General features: G+C 28.7%; 2 protein-coding genes across 2 annotated transcripts; both read right to left on the reverse strand.

Annotated features, from left to right (window-relative positions):
- Nucleotides 1-1,559: 1,559 nt before the first annotated feature.
- Nucleotides 1,560-2,943, reverse strand: LOC103495552 (transcription repressor MYB6-like). The gene is made up of 3 exons (XM_008457144.2): nt 2,770-2,943; nt 2,522-2,651; nt 1,560-2,263 (listed from the first exon to the last, which is right to left on the reverse strand). The coding sequence occupies exons 1-3, from the start codon at nt 2,903-2,905 to the stop codon at nt 1,771-1,773; spliced, it is 759 nt and encodes a 252-aa protein (XP_008455366.1). The 5' UTR covers nt 2,906-2,943; the 3' UTR covers nt 1,560-1,770.
- Nucleotides 2,944-6,961: 4,018 nt separating this feature from the next.
- On the reverse strand, nt 6,962-9,783 carry LOC103495553 (G-type lectin S-receptor-like serine/threonine-protein kinase At2g19130). Its single transcript, XM_008457145.3, has one exon. It carries the CDS (start codon nt 9,622-9,624, stop codon nt 7,138-7,140), a length of 2,487 nt encoding a protein of 828 aa, XP_008455367.1. The 5' UTR covers nt 9,625-9,783; the 3' UTR covers nt 6,962-7,137.
- Nucleotides 9,784-13,525: the final 3,742 nt, after the last annotated feature.

Here is a 13,525-nt window from a genome sequence, read left to right on the forward strand (position 1 = left end):
GTTTTTGTAACGATTGTTTGTGTTTTGATCTCGGGTCACAAAGTTTCCTTTTTTTGTTTTTGAATAATTATAACAACAACTATTAAATCATTGGATGACCTAAAGTTTGAATGGAAGTAAATTTAATGTTATATTGAAACTTAAATATATATATATATATACAGTTATCACAGGTATGAAAAAGGAATCATAGTAATAATAATTGAATTGCATTAGAATTTGATTAATGGATCTAGCTGGGACTGTCGCCACCAATTAAGGGATAAGTCGTGCATATTCCATTTATTAATTTTGTACCAAAGTCGTACCTATTCTAATTTTCTAATCAACATGTCACATTATGTTATTATATATTCTTTCCTTACTCATTTCTTTCTGTTCTTTACTTTTTAACCGTGGGTGAAAATGTAATGCAATTTCTCATGCATGTATCCTCAAAGTCGAATCTAATTTAAACTATAGTCATTCATGTGATTGCATGCATGTGCTTTCAAAATCACATCATATAATTGGCATTTGTTTTCCATTTTTAGTTTCTAATAACACTGTCTTGGTTTTGATGTGTTATTGTGTTAATATATAATATTAAAGTTATCATAATTAACTACTCAATTTAAGCACTTGAGTTAGATTTTGTATTTAATATGTATTAAAGTACGGTGCCTAATTATAGTCCTACACATATTTATTTGAATCTTAATTAAATGTCTTTTTATGTAATATTTTCTCCTACGTCTCATTTCCTTCGCAACAATTAATATTATTGGATTCCATTGTTAAGCCCACAAGAGAATACTTTCTAGTATTAAGTGAGTGTCATAAACCTTTTGTTCACATAAACACTATATATATATATATATATATATATATGTCCTTCGTAAGTGTTAATGAACCAACAAACATTCATGTTAGTGAGTATCACTCATTAAAAGTAGCATACAATTGATATTAGAAATACGAAAGTTTTTGTTGAGTTTGGCAAGATGTGGGTTGTCTTTTTAATTTATAGGAAGGTGGGTGGTCCCAAGCCTATAAAAGGAGCTCACTTTCTTTATTTATAAATATCTCAGTCAGAAGCACTTTAAGTTTGAGTGTGCTAACTCTAATTAAATTTGTTATTATTTTTTAATTGGAGAGGGGGTAAAAGGTGAATGGTCAAAAAGCTTTTTGAGAGTATCGTGTTTTATGTAATTGAGGTCAGAAGAGAGAGTTATTCTTTATGATTGTAGCAATTTTTCACATAGTTGATTTGTTTCTTGTATGTGGTTTTTCTCTAAGTCTAAAGTTTTTCGGGCAAATTCTTGTGTTTCTATAAAATTGGAGGGTATTGTTCCAACGGTTTTTTCATAATTTTGTAGTATTAGAAAAAACTTCACCCAAAAGTGAGGAACTCAAAAGCTTTAAGCTAATACTAGTGTGTGTCATAGAATTACCAAAAAATTCATCTATTAATTTATGATCACTTCATCTTCTCTAAGTTTTGTAGTTTCAAATCATAACACACACACCCCAAACAAAGATTAAAAATATGATGAACCCCATTAAAAATTGAGTAAAAAACATCCTTAAAAAACTTCAAAATTCAACTTCACTTCACTATACTTTTGTCCCCAACAATATGGAGGGAAGGGAATGACTCAGAGAAAACCAAAAAAAAGTAACATATGAAAATTCCCCCTTTATTCTCTTAAAATACATCTATCTAAATCTAAACCCACAACCAAAAGACTACAAAATCCCAAAAAAGAATTGTGTGTTTTTCTTCCCCTATTAGTATATGCCTTCTTGCAAAAGATATTCATCCAACCCTAAATTCAAAACATTAATGGAATCTCCAAGGCCTTGATATTGGTAATCAAATGCCATGTCAAAAGAATTGTCCATCCATAAAGGGTCTGTCCAAAAATCACCGGTGCAACTCTCCGGCAGCCTCTCATCCACCAGCTCCATGTCCATATAATATTTTCCGGCGGTTGGTGATTCAACGTTACTCTCAATTTGCTCACTGATCTCTACAGTCGTTGGGTTCATAATGAGAGTAGAGTTATTGTTTGACCTCTCAATTTCCATGGAAAACACCTTATGAATTGGATTAATTTGGGTCGCTGTGGGCGGCGGCAACGGCGGTTTGTTTGCCAATTTTATTAACATTTTCTTCTTCTCAATCTGCTGCTTCATCACTCTTCTCTTTAAAACTGTATTCCAATGATTCTTTATATCATTGTCTGTTCTTCCTGGCATTACACCCGCCATTGTAGACCATCTGTCAATCAAAAAACACGAACACATAAATTTACGAAAAATATTTTTGACGATGATATCAGTAGTATAACACTTGCTTGAAGAAGAACAAGAGAGAAAGAAATGGAAAGGAGACATAAAAAAACCAATTACTATTGAGAAAGAGTGCTTCACACTTGATGCCATGACATAATAAATTTACCATAATCCATCAACATAAGTTTTTGGATAAATCTAAAATTTAACGAAACTATATATATATGAATGGTTTTGGTAGTACCTGCCACCTATTTGTGCATACATTTGGATGATAGTTTCTTCTTCTTCTAAGGAAAAGCCTCCTCTCCTAATATTAGGTCTCAAATAATTCATCCATCTTAATCTGCAACTCTTCCCACATCTCAAAAGACCTAAATTTATGAACAGAGCCATATATAAGAGATCATATAAACTTTAATTACTCAATTAGATCAAAGTTGAGTTAAATTAAATTAATTAAGAAAAGATGAGAGTATAGTATATACTAACCAGCAAATTTGGGAAGTCTTCTCCAATTCCAATGGCCATATTTATTAACATAATCAATAAGCTTTTGATCTTCTTCAGGTGTCCACACACCCTTTTTCACTGTGGTTTCATCACAGCAACAACAACACTTTGCCATATGGATATTAATTGAGATTTTAGAGATGAGGAAATTAATAATAGTCTGTTGTTTGTCATTGAAACGAAACGGTTTGTTGGTATTTATACTGATATAATTAAGCAGGAACGCGTTTGGATAAAATAATAAAAAAAAAAAGTACAAAATATTTAATTAGTTCTTTATTAAATTGTTTGAAGGGTCTTTTGTTTATGTTATTTCCTAGAAATGTTCTACTCTTTTCATTCACAGTTCTTCTTTGTCTTTTTCTTAATTAATTTAATGTCATTATTATATTTTGTATATATATATATAGATATATATATTATAATATCATTATTCCTTTTCTTTTAGTTCAACCATATATGGATATGGATATGTGTGGGGGATTCTTCCAACCATTTTCAGAGAGAGTATCTATATGCTAGATTTTGTTCAAAAGGATTGGATGTTGGATCATTATTCTGTTAAATTTTAAGTTAATTTATGATTTAGGTCTTGTATGAATCTAGTTTTCTTTTTATTTTCCAAAATTTTGTTGGTTAAGATCCTTACACTTTCTTCATGATAATTCTTTTAGAATTTGTAAAAAACAGAAAAGAAAAAAAAAAACAAACTATTTTTTCTCCATAAAAAAATTGTATTGAATTTTTTCTTCTATTTTTAGAAAAAAATACTCAAATTCTAAACCTAATAAATTTTAAAAAAATTTATTATAAATAGTAAAACTACTAAAAATATTAAAAAATATATATATAACAAAGTAATAAATTCTATCATTTTAGAATATAAAGTTTTCTTTCGTAAATATTTTGTTTGGTTACCTCAGTTTCAATTTTTACTAGAAAATATGAAAGCATGATTTGAATTGTGTGGAAGCAAGTAAATTTCCGAAATAAAAAAAAAAGAATCAAATGATTATTAAATAAAACTTTCCTTGTAAATTTTTTTTTTTTTTTTTTGCCTTAATTTTCTTTTTATTCTACTTTGAAATTTGATTTCATCTCTCTATCCATAAACACATTCGAGAATAAAAAATATATATATATATATAAAACCTAGGAGTGTAATAATTATTTTTCAATACAAAAAATCTTTGTTGTTTGATAATTCAAATGTTTTCTGTTTTTTTTTTTTTTTCCTTTTTTGTCCTTTAAAAAAATGTTTATATTGTTTCTGCTTTTAATAAACAAAAAAGAATAAAAGGAAAAAAAATCTTCAATAATTATCAAACGAAACCCTAAATTCATATTTTGCACAAAAAATGGGAAAGTACGAAATTGAATATTTATGATAAAATTACGCGTCAAGTCAACGAAGTACAATCAAGTCAATGTATAATGCCACGCGTCAACCAAGTAGAATCAACGGTCTAGATGTGATCAGGGTAAATTGTATTATTCTAGTCAACATTTGTAAATTCACCAACTTTTTCTCACTAATCTATCACTTCCAAGAGGATAATCTCATTTATTAATCAAACATTACAAACTATTCACCTTATTAATATTACTAAATTTCATAAAACTATATTGATTCCTAATTAAAAATACCAAGGCTGCCCTTAGGCTTTGATAAAAATAATTATTAATAAATACATCACCATGTGAAAATAAATCAATTAATAATAATGGTTATTCAATATCGAATCATTGCCTCTTTTTTTTTTTAATTTCAAATTTGTCACAAGTTAATTGAATAGGTACCAAAGGAAACTTAAATTTTTTTTTAGATCCTGATAGAATAGTTTTGTACTACTAGTTGTGAATAAACTAAATAAGTTTGAATGTGATTGCATGCTTTCATTCATTATAATATATGCTTTTCACCTAATTTTAAATGTTAATTGTTGTTGAGGATTGCAAAGTACAACTTTTCCGATAACTACATATTAATTATTTGGTAACATGAATCGATTTAGATATTGGGTTAATTAAAATAAACTTAATTTAATCATAATTGATCATCTATTTCTATAATTATTGTACTAAAAAAAGTTTCAAATTTTTATTCTTAGAATCATCATGATTCTTGTTTATTACGTATATGTAACTTATGTAAGCATTTTGATTAATATATCTCTCTATGGTATAATTAATTAGACTCATTCTGTTTGTCGACAACTGATGGTAATATTTTTTATGGAACCTTACATCACAATTTCTTTAAAGACAAATTGTGGCATATAGCTCAGAGTGAACATAGGACAAATTGAGGATGTTTCTTTAATATTATTTATTTGTTATACATAAACTATGTTAGAATTAATTAGAAGGGTGTTTAATTGTATAAATTATGACACATTATATTGTTTTTTGGCCTAGGACTTTTAATTTTAAATAGAATTCACAAGAAAATTCTTAAAAACTTAACTCCAAAATTGATATTAACTGTCGTAGAGATATATATATATATATATATATATATATATATATATATATATATATATATATATATATATTAAGAACTTAAAAAAAAAAAGTTAAGTGAATTAAGTGAAAGTAAAAAAAAATTCAAAATATATTAAATTCTAATAAAATAAAATAGAATTATATTTTTCAATAGTGCAATTAGAGGCTTTAATTAATTCATGTAGTTTACGTGTATAGATATATAATATATATATATATATATAACCTTCCAAACAAAATAGATAATAATAATAATAGTAATATTATTAAAATTATTATATGATAGTCAACTGAACAAATCAAAGTTAGGGTTCTAAATGTTAGAAAGTTGACTTGTTAGAGTTAAAACTAATCCTTAATTAACGATTGAAATATGTATTAATCCGTTGGTTCACATTTAGATTTTTCTATTTATTTAATTTTTATTCATAATATGTCATCTCTTGTCATCATTTGCTAATCACATAACACGTTATCAACTCGTTCACTTGATATAAAATTTGAATATCGAAACATCGATTTCAAAATTAAAAAATTAATTTTTCCACTCTATATGTTAAAAAAAAAGTTTAATTAAAATTCATTTGTATATAATTGTTTCTTTTAGTTAGATATACTAAAAGTATAGGAATCAAAGAAGGTATGAAATATGTAACCAACATGGAAGTTCATTGACTAAAATTTAATATATTTTGAAAGTATTATTAAACAAATTACTTTGAAGTTAAAATTTTTAATTGCTAAATTTGTAATTTAAACTATATTAATTTAAAGAATATACAAACAAATTTACTCGATTAAATATGAACTTAAAACTAATTCTAAAAGGAAAAGGGTAAAGAAAAACAATTTTCATTAAGTCAACTAATTATAGATTCGAGTTATTTCTATGGTTTTTGGTTTTCTTTTCATACATTTAACGATGCAAAATTCAAGGTTTTGGGTACATTAATTCTATTGCTCTTGAAGGTGGTATAAGGTTAGCAACTAAAGCATGTCTAAATGAATTTGAAATTCTCAAATATAATGTTTGGTCTAACAAGGAAATAGGACAAATTAAGTCTATAAACCATTAATTTAAACTAACTTTCTATGAAAATTCAAATAAAATTTACCCTTTTTTGGCTTTGGATATGTATAGTAACTCAATAATGTCATGGAAAGCAAAAATAAAATATTATATATGATGCCAGTAGAAAGAAAATTCAAAAGTAAAGGGTTAGTGTATTTGTATACGTAAAAAATTTGGTTATATTTATTTCACGCTCAAAAGTTATTATTATTGTCATATCTGTCTTTTTAGTATTTAGTTTACACAACAAATGTTACGTACATGTTTAATTTGTTTGTTGCACTAACAAGTGTCCAATACATATCCATGTTATTGTGTCAAGTGTCTAACAAGTCTCGAATATTTATTTGTGCTTCTTATGTAGGGACAAATTATGCCAATGCAAACAAAAATCCTTCTAGGAGGAAATTATTCTATAAAGAATATTTGATCGTTTTTTGAGATGATAAAACTAGAGAAGAGTTTTCTCTAACTTAATAGTAATTGATATGTACTTTTTATAGCTTGATAGTAATTGACATGTACTTTTTCTTTTGAAGTTGAAGATTCAAATCTTCCGATCTTGGTTGGTTGTACCGACAAAATCATGTCAAATTTTGTTGAAAATGATTTTAAAAAGAAACTTTAGAACATTTATTACATGGATATTGTAGAGAAAGTGCAAATGAAGATTAATAAAGTTAGCCTTTTATTTTAGAGCAAAGAGAGAATATATACTGAATTGGATGAAAAGAGAGCAAAGTCTTGGAATTCAGCAAAAATCTTCAAGACTAGGAGTTTGTTGTAGATGTGCTGCTTTTGGTCTGAGATGACGGAGTCGATGAGTTCGTCTTCGAATTTTGGTTTGAAGAGGATGAGGATGAGGATTCAGTGAAGAAGACTAGATGCTCTTGGCTGTCGCTAAACGCAAGTAGAGATCTTGGCAATGGCGGTTTGTTAACTTCCAAAACACCTTCAAGAATTTGGACAATATTACTCATTGATGGTCTTTGAACTTCTTCATCTTGGATGCACCAACAGGCTACTCTACAAATCTTTGTTACCTCTTTTACATCAGCATTTCCTTGTAGTTTCGGGTCCAACAAACCAAGGATATCACCTTCTTCGGTTATTACTTTTCCAACCACACTTGGAAAAAACTTGATTGTTCCATCTTCAGATTGCTCTGAGTTTCGTCTTCCCGATACGAACTCGAAAAGCATCATCCCGTAACTAAAAACATCAGCTTTTGCTGTTATTGCGACCCCTGAAATCCACTCCGGCGCTAGATAGCCTCGCGTGCCTCTCATGGTTGTTAGGACTCTGCTGAACTCTCGTCCAAAGAGTTTGGCCAAGCCAAAGTCAGCTACTTTAGGACAAAATTGATCATCCAAAAGTATGTTTTCGGGCTTGATGTCGCAGTGTACGATGCATTCACGACACTTCTCGTGAAGATAAGCCAACCCTCTTGCAGTCCCAAGAGCAATTTGGTATCTTGTTTTCCATTCCAAGACATTATTAGGATTCTGGTTGTGGAAAATATGAGAATCTAATGAACCATTTGGCATGTAATCATAGACCAACAATTTTTTACTACCTTCGGAACAAAATCCTCGAAGTCGAATCAAGTTAACATGTTGTATTGTCCCAATTGTGCTGACTTCTGTCCTGAATTGCTTCTCTCCTTGGCTAACACTCTCGAGTTTCTTCACCGCCACGATCGTGGAATCGGACAAAGACCCTTTAAAGACAGAACCAAACCCTCCTCCTCCAAGTTTATGTGAAAAGTTCTTTGTTGCATTTAGCAAATCTCTATATTCAAAAGCCACCAATGAACCTTCCACTGTTTTTCCTTTTCCTACAATTCTTCTCCTTCTCAAAAGAATAAAAGTTAAAACAGCCAACACAATGACTAAACCAACAGCTGCGCCAACAGCAACACCAATAATCACTCCTGTATTCTTCTTCCTACTTGAGAATTCAGAAGCTGCAAGCTTAAGATACAACGGTCTCGCACTCGGATCGTTTTGTGACAGTTGCCGTAAATCCAAGAGATCACCACTCCAAGTTGCACACTGACCATTCTGATAAGAGTAAGCAACACAAGAACAATTATGTAAACATGATGATTCACAATCTCCACCATTTCCAACTGGCACAGACTCTGAAAGATCAGGTAACTTCATATAAGGCATCAACAAAAATCTATCCCTATCGCCATTGGAAACTGGATTCTCGCATTTCAATTTCGTTTTTCGTCGGCACCCACCGGAATACTCTTTCAAATCCCATTCAAGATTAGAGTTTGGCTCAAACCCTTCAACACAACTACATATAGGTGAGGTATTCTCAATACATCTCCCAAATGCTCCACAAAGAGCATAAACTTCACATTGTTGCCTTGGTTGACCCCAAAACAAATTCCAATTCTTAGAACTCTCCAACCAAGTGAATTGCTTAGCCTGTCCCGACACATCCATCACAAACCTCGATATAACTGAAGAGTTATACATTGAATATGTGAAATAGCTTTCAGTATCAGTTTCCACAAAGCTGAAATTATATATATAATTAAGCCTCATCTCAGGAACCAAACTAAACATATTAGCAACCCAAGGTCCACTACTCCAATACTCTCTAGTTCTATTCCACATAATTAAATAAGCACTGGTTCCATTAGGATCAAGTTCAAGAGAGAAATGACCAGATCCAGGATCTTCAGGGTTCTTCCATGAAGTTAAATGTTGGGTTTGTTTAGTAATTTCATTTCTTCCAAGCTTACTTCCAGGAAGCCAAGTATCAGTAGGAAAATCAAAACTTTGCCATAAGGGTTTTGATGAATTAGTAATAGACCCATCTTTCAAAACAAAATTCCCATCATCCTGAATGGTAGCTTGTAAAGATCCAAAGGGTGGTTTAGAACTTATATTAGTGGACCAAACAGGGAACCTAGACTCATTTAAGAGTACTAAGTTACCATTTTGAAATTTCAAGAAAGAAACTGATGGATCTGAAATGGGTGTATCTCTGTTAGCAACCCAAACTACTGTTTGAACAGAGATTTTGTTATACCAAATGCCTATGTAATACTTGGATGAAGAAGATGAAGATTTACCTGGAGTGAAGAAACCAAGTTTGAAATTTTCTTTAGAAGAAACAATGGTTTTGTCTCCAGAGATGGAATCATTCAGTGAGATGGTATCTATTGCCATGGATGGTTGGAAAAATATGAGGAAGAACACATAAAGTATGAACCACAAAGCATCTCTGGTTTCCATAGCTGCAGAGGGAATTTGCAGAGAGAGAAAGAGATAGAAAAAAACAGAGAAGGTTTTGATGAAATGACAATGGCGTCAAGTTTTCCACGCGTTTAATCTGAAGAAAAGTCAATGTTCCCACCAATGACTTCAACTGACTCGTTCAAATGTTCAAATGATCAAATGTTCCAATTGTTTGGACATCACTACGATAAGTTAGAACACAATTTAAGCTAAGGATGAAAAATTCTAAACAGTTCCTAATAAACTAAATTATTAATTAAAACTTCAATTTAATAAAGTAAGTGTTACCGATGGATGAAACTTACTCGAACTTCCTCGATCACTTAGAGATTAATAATTATAAAAGAAATCTTATGTCCTTCATTTCAGGATTCTTCGCAAAAAGAAAAAATAATAAATCGTTTTTATAAGTTTATGTGGTTAATTCCAAAGTTAATGCATACTTATGTCTAATCAACGTTATAATTTTTTTACAAAATAAATAAATGCATACTTTTTTGACAATACTAATACTTTAATTGCTTATTCTTTCTCTTACTTTGTTTAAATACTTTTAATTTTTAATTAATTAAATGAGCGTTTGGTTTAACTTTTGTAACTTTTTTATTTTATCATTATTATTAGAACAATGGAGTAAGAATTTAAATTTAACTTTTTTAAGACTATTATTTAGAAAAAGATCCCTAAAACAAATATATCCACAAATATTATTAAATAGAGTTTTGGAATTGAAGTGTTCCAATTTAGAGAAATACCCTTTTAATTTAATTGGAAGAGAGAGAGAGAGAAAAATGAAGAGAGACCTGGTCACGAACGACAGCCAACTTGGTTGGGAGAATAAGACTGGGAGATGGACGACGTGTCGTTTTCAGTTTTTGTCATTTTGTGTGACGCCATAATGACATGAATTTAGAGACAATTAAACTAAACTAAAGGAAACGGCATTGAGAAATGACATATCATTGGTTTTATTTTCATCCATAGAAAAACTTTTACTTTTCTTTCTCACATGATTACTCCTAAGAAGTAAGAAATGTAATTGTGGATTATTAAAAAACTATATCTTCCCACAACCACAATCCCAACAACTCATTAAATAGGGTGGTTTGTATTTTTTTTCTCTTTTAATTACACATCGTAACGAAAATGTTAGAAGAGGTGTGAGTTTGTGGTTGTTATATTTGTTCAGAATTATCTCTTTGTTGGTTGACGTGACAAAGGTTTTATACGTGAAGTTGGGAAGAATATTCTACTTATTATTTGGAGCAGTTATGAAAAAGATCTTTCCTTAAAGTAGAAGATATGATTTTATATTATTTCGAAGGAGATCTCTTCACGATCCTAAATTTGATATTTCTTTTGTTTCAAATCCTAAAAGTGTTGATGTCCTAATATTCGAAGATCAAACTTTTGTTGCATGAAGAAATGAAGAACATTTATTTATGTTTTGATGATGGATGTGATTTAGGGAGAGTTCCTCTATTACACTACCTTAATATGTTGATGGATGAGAAACTTGATTAAGGGGGAGATTTTGGTTTAACCAATTCATCTCTGAAATAGATTAGTGATAGATTTACTTGTTGTAATATTGTATCACTTATAGTACTGAGTGAATAATAGGTGTTTTAAACTATGTATTGCAAATAATAAGATTGTAATTATGATTTATACATCAAAAAAATAAAATCTATGATCTCAAGTCAAGGACCTTAGACGTAGATGTTGTTTCATCGAACTGGGTTAACGATGTCTTGTGTTTCTACTATCTCTACTTGTATCCTCTGCTATTAACTGAGGGATCTTCTCAAATATTGATATCGACTCCTTCATTGTTTTATCATAAAATATTCAGATGTCCAAAAATAGAAATGGACTAAAGTACATATGTTGATATTTTTACAAAAATCATGTTTGTTTTATAAAAATATTTTTTAAGATATTTAAAAATACTTAAATATTTGTGTTTGTTTTATCGGTTTTCTATCCAAAAATGTTTGTTTACATATTTGCATTATGTTTCAATTAGGATGTCTTAAGACTATTAATTAACTTATCACTTATTAATTAATATAAGTTGAATTTATCTAGCATGTTTATTTTACTTTATTTTTAAATTAATATAGTTTTAGTATTTTATTTGTAAGTTTTCTTAACAGAATAATATATTAGTATAAGATATTTATATAAAATATATATATTAATTTAAATTTAAACTTAAATTTAAATATTCTTTTAAAAAAACAAAACAACAACTATATAATCAAAGAAACTGAACATAATATAAAAGAATTATTTTAATTATAAAATTAAAATAAAGAAGGATGGAAATTATATTTATATATTTATATGAAAAATTGTAAAAAAAAAAAAAGTAAAAAGTAAAAAGTGGACGCCGGAAATCTAAAAAATTCAGATTGCCAGAGAGCATCCAAAACATTCAAGATGTACTTCGTAAGAGTATCCTAAGATGATCCAAAATCTTCAAATACTTAGACATCTAGCATGACTACAAAAAATTGTAGTAATCTTGATATCCATCCATAATTTCTACGAAAAAACGAGCCTTCTGGATTAAAATATAAATTTGAAATTCATAATTATATATTAGTTAATTTTAAAATATTCGAATTTGTCAAACTTGTTAGAATAGGTAAGAAATAGTGGGTTTAGTTGGTTTGAAAAGAAAAACTATGTTAGCTTTCTTATAACAATTACTTATTTGTAGTAGTTTTCAATATTTACCAACAATTTTTTTTAGATTTTAAAAAATTATTTATTTAAATTTAGTTCGGTAACTATTCTTTTTTTTGTTTAGTTTTCAAATTTTAACTTGGTTTTTTAAACAATAGGTAATAAAAGCAAGTAATTTAATTTAGATGTGGAATGAGTGCTTACAGACTTAATTTAAAAAGAACAAAATAGTTATCGAATGAGACCTTACTTTTCAAAACTTGAATGAATGTTTAAAAACTTAAAATGGTTACTCAACATACCTTAGTTTTCAAATTTGAATTGACTTTTAAAACATAATAGTTAGGTTTATAGATTTTAAATTTTGTAAAGTTAAAAATATTACCAAACGAGGTCAGAGTTTGAATTCCAACGACATTATTTTTCTCAGCAATTAACATTGATTCTACTTGTTAGATCTTCTATGTGTTTAAATTAATAAAAATGTAAAATGATCTAATATTAAATTTGCATTCATCAATCAACTCAAACTTTTTGATCCATCTATAATTTTAGAACTTTTTGTTTTTAAAAATTAATCTTATCTACTAAACCACAATAAAATTTTAAATCATAAAGTTATTACTTTCATACGTTTTTCGGTTGAGATTCGAATTACATACCTCCGTCCAGTATTTTTGTCGCTCTTTTAACGTTGTTTCATGCGAATCCTAAGGTTAGTGTGGCTTATGGGCCACAAGTCCAACATACATTGTGGTTAGATCGTGGCAGAAACTCATTTAGGCCCACTTCCAGGCCCAATTAAAATTATGAAAATTCCACGTGGGAATTTTTAAATAGATTAAAAAAAAATTAAGTATACACATCACTAAAATTAATAAATACCCCAACTTTTCATAAATCATAAAAATATACCTAACTAAGCAGAATTTAGGGCTAATTAAAAAAATTATAGTAATTTAAACAATTTAGGTAAAAACGTTAAAAGTTTGTCTCTTCAAGAGATGCATTCAATCATAAACTAAAATATTTTGGAAGTATATATATATATATATACGAAAATTGAATTCGGATAGACAAAGTATGGATTATCGAATAATTTAATTTATTTATAAAAGATATAAATAAATAAATAAATAAATAAATAAATAAATAAAAGGGTTAGTATGGGAAAATGACCTCAAAAGTTTGTGGATATTTCTAG

This window comes from Cucumis melo, chromosome 1 (assembly GCF_025177605.1).
Source record: "Cucumis melo cultivar AY chromosome 1, USDA_Cmelo_AY_1.0, whole genome shotgun sequence".
NCBI classification, from domain to species: Eukaryota; Viridiplantae; Streptophyta; class Magnoliopsida; order Cucurbitales; family Cucurbitaceae; genus Cucumis; species Cucumis melo.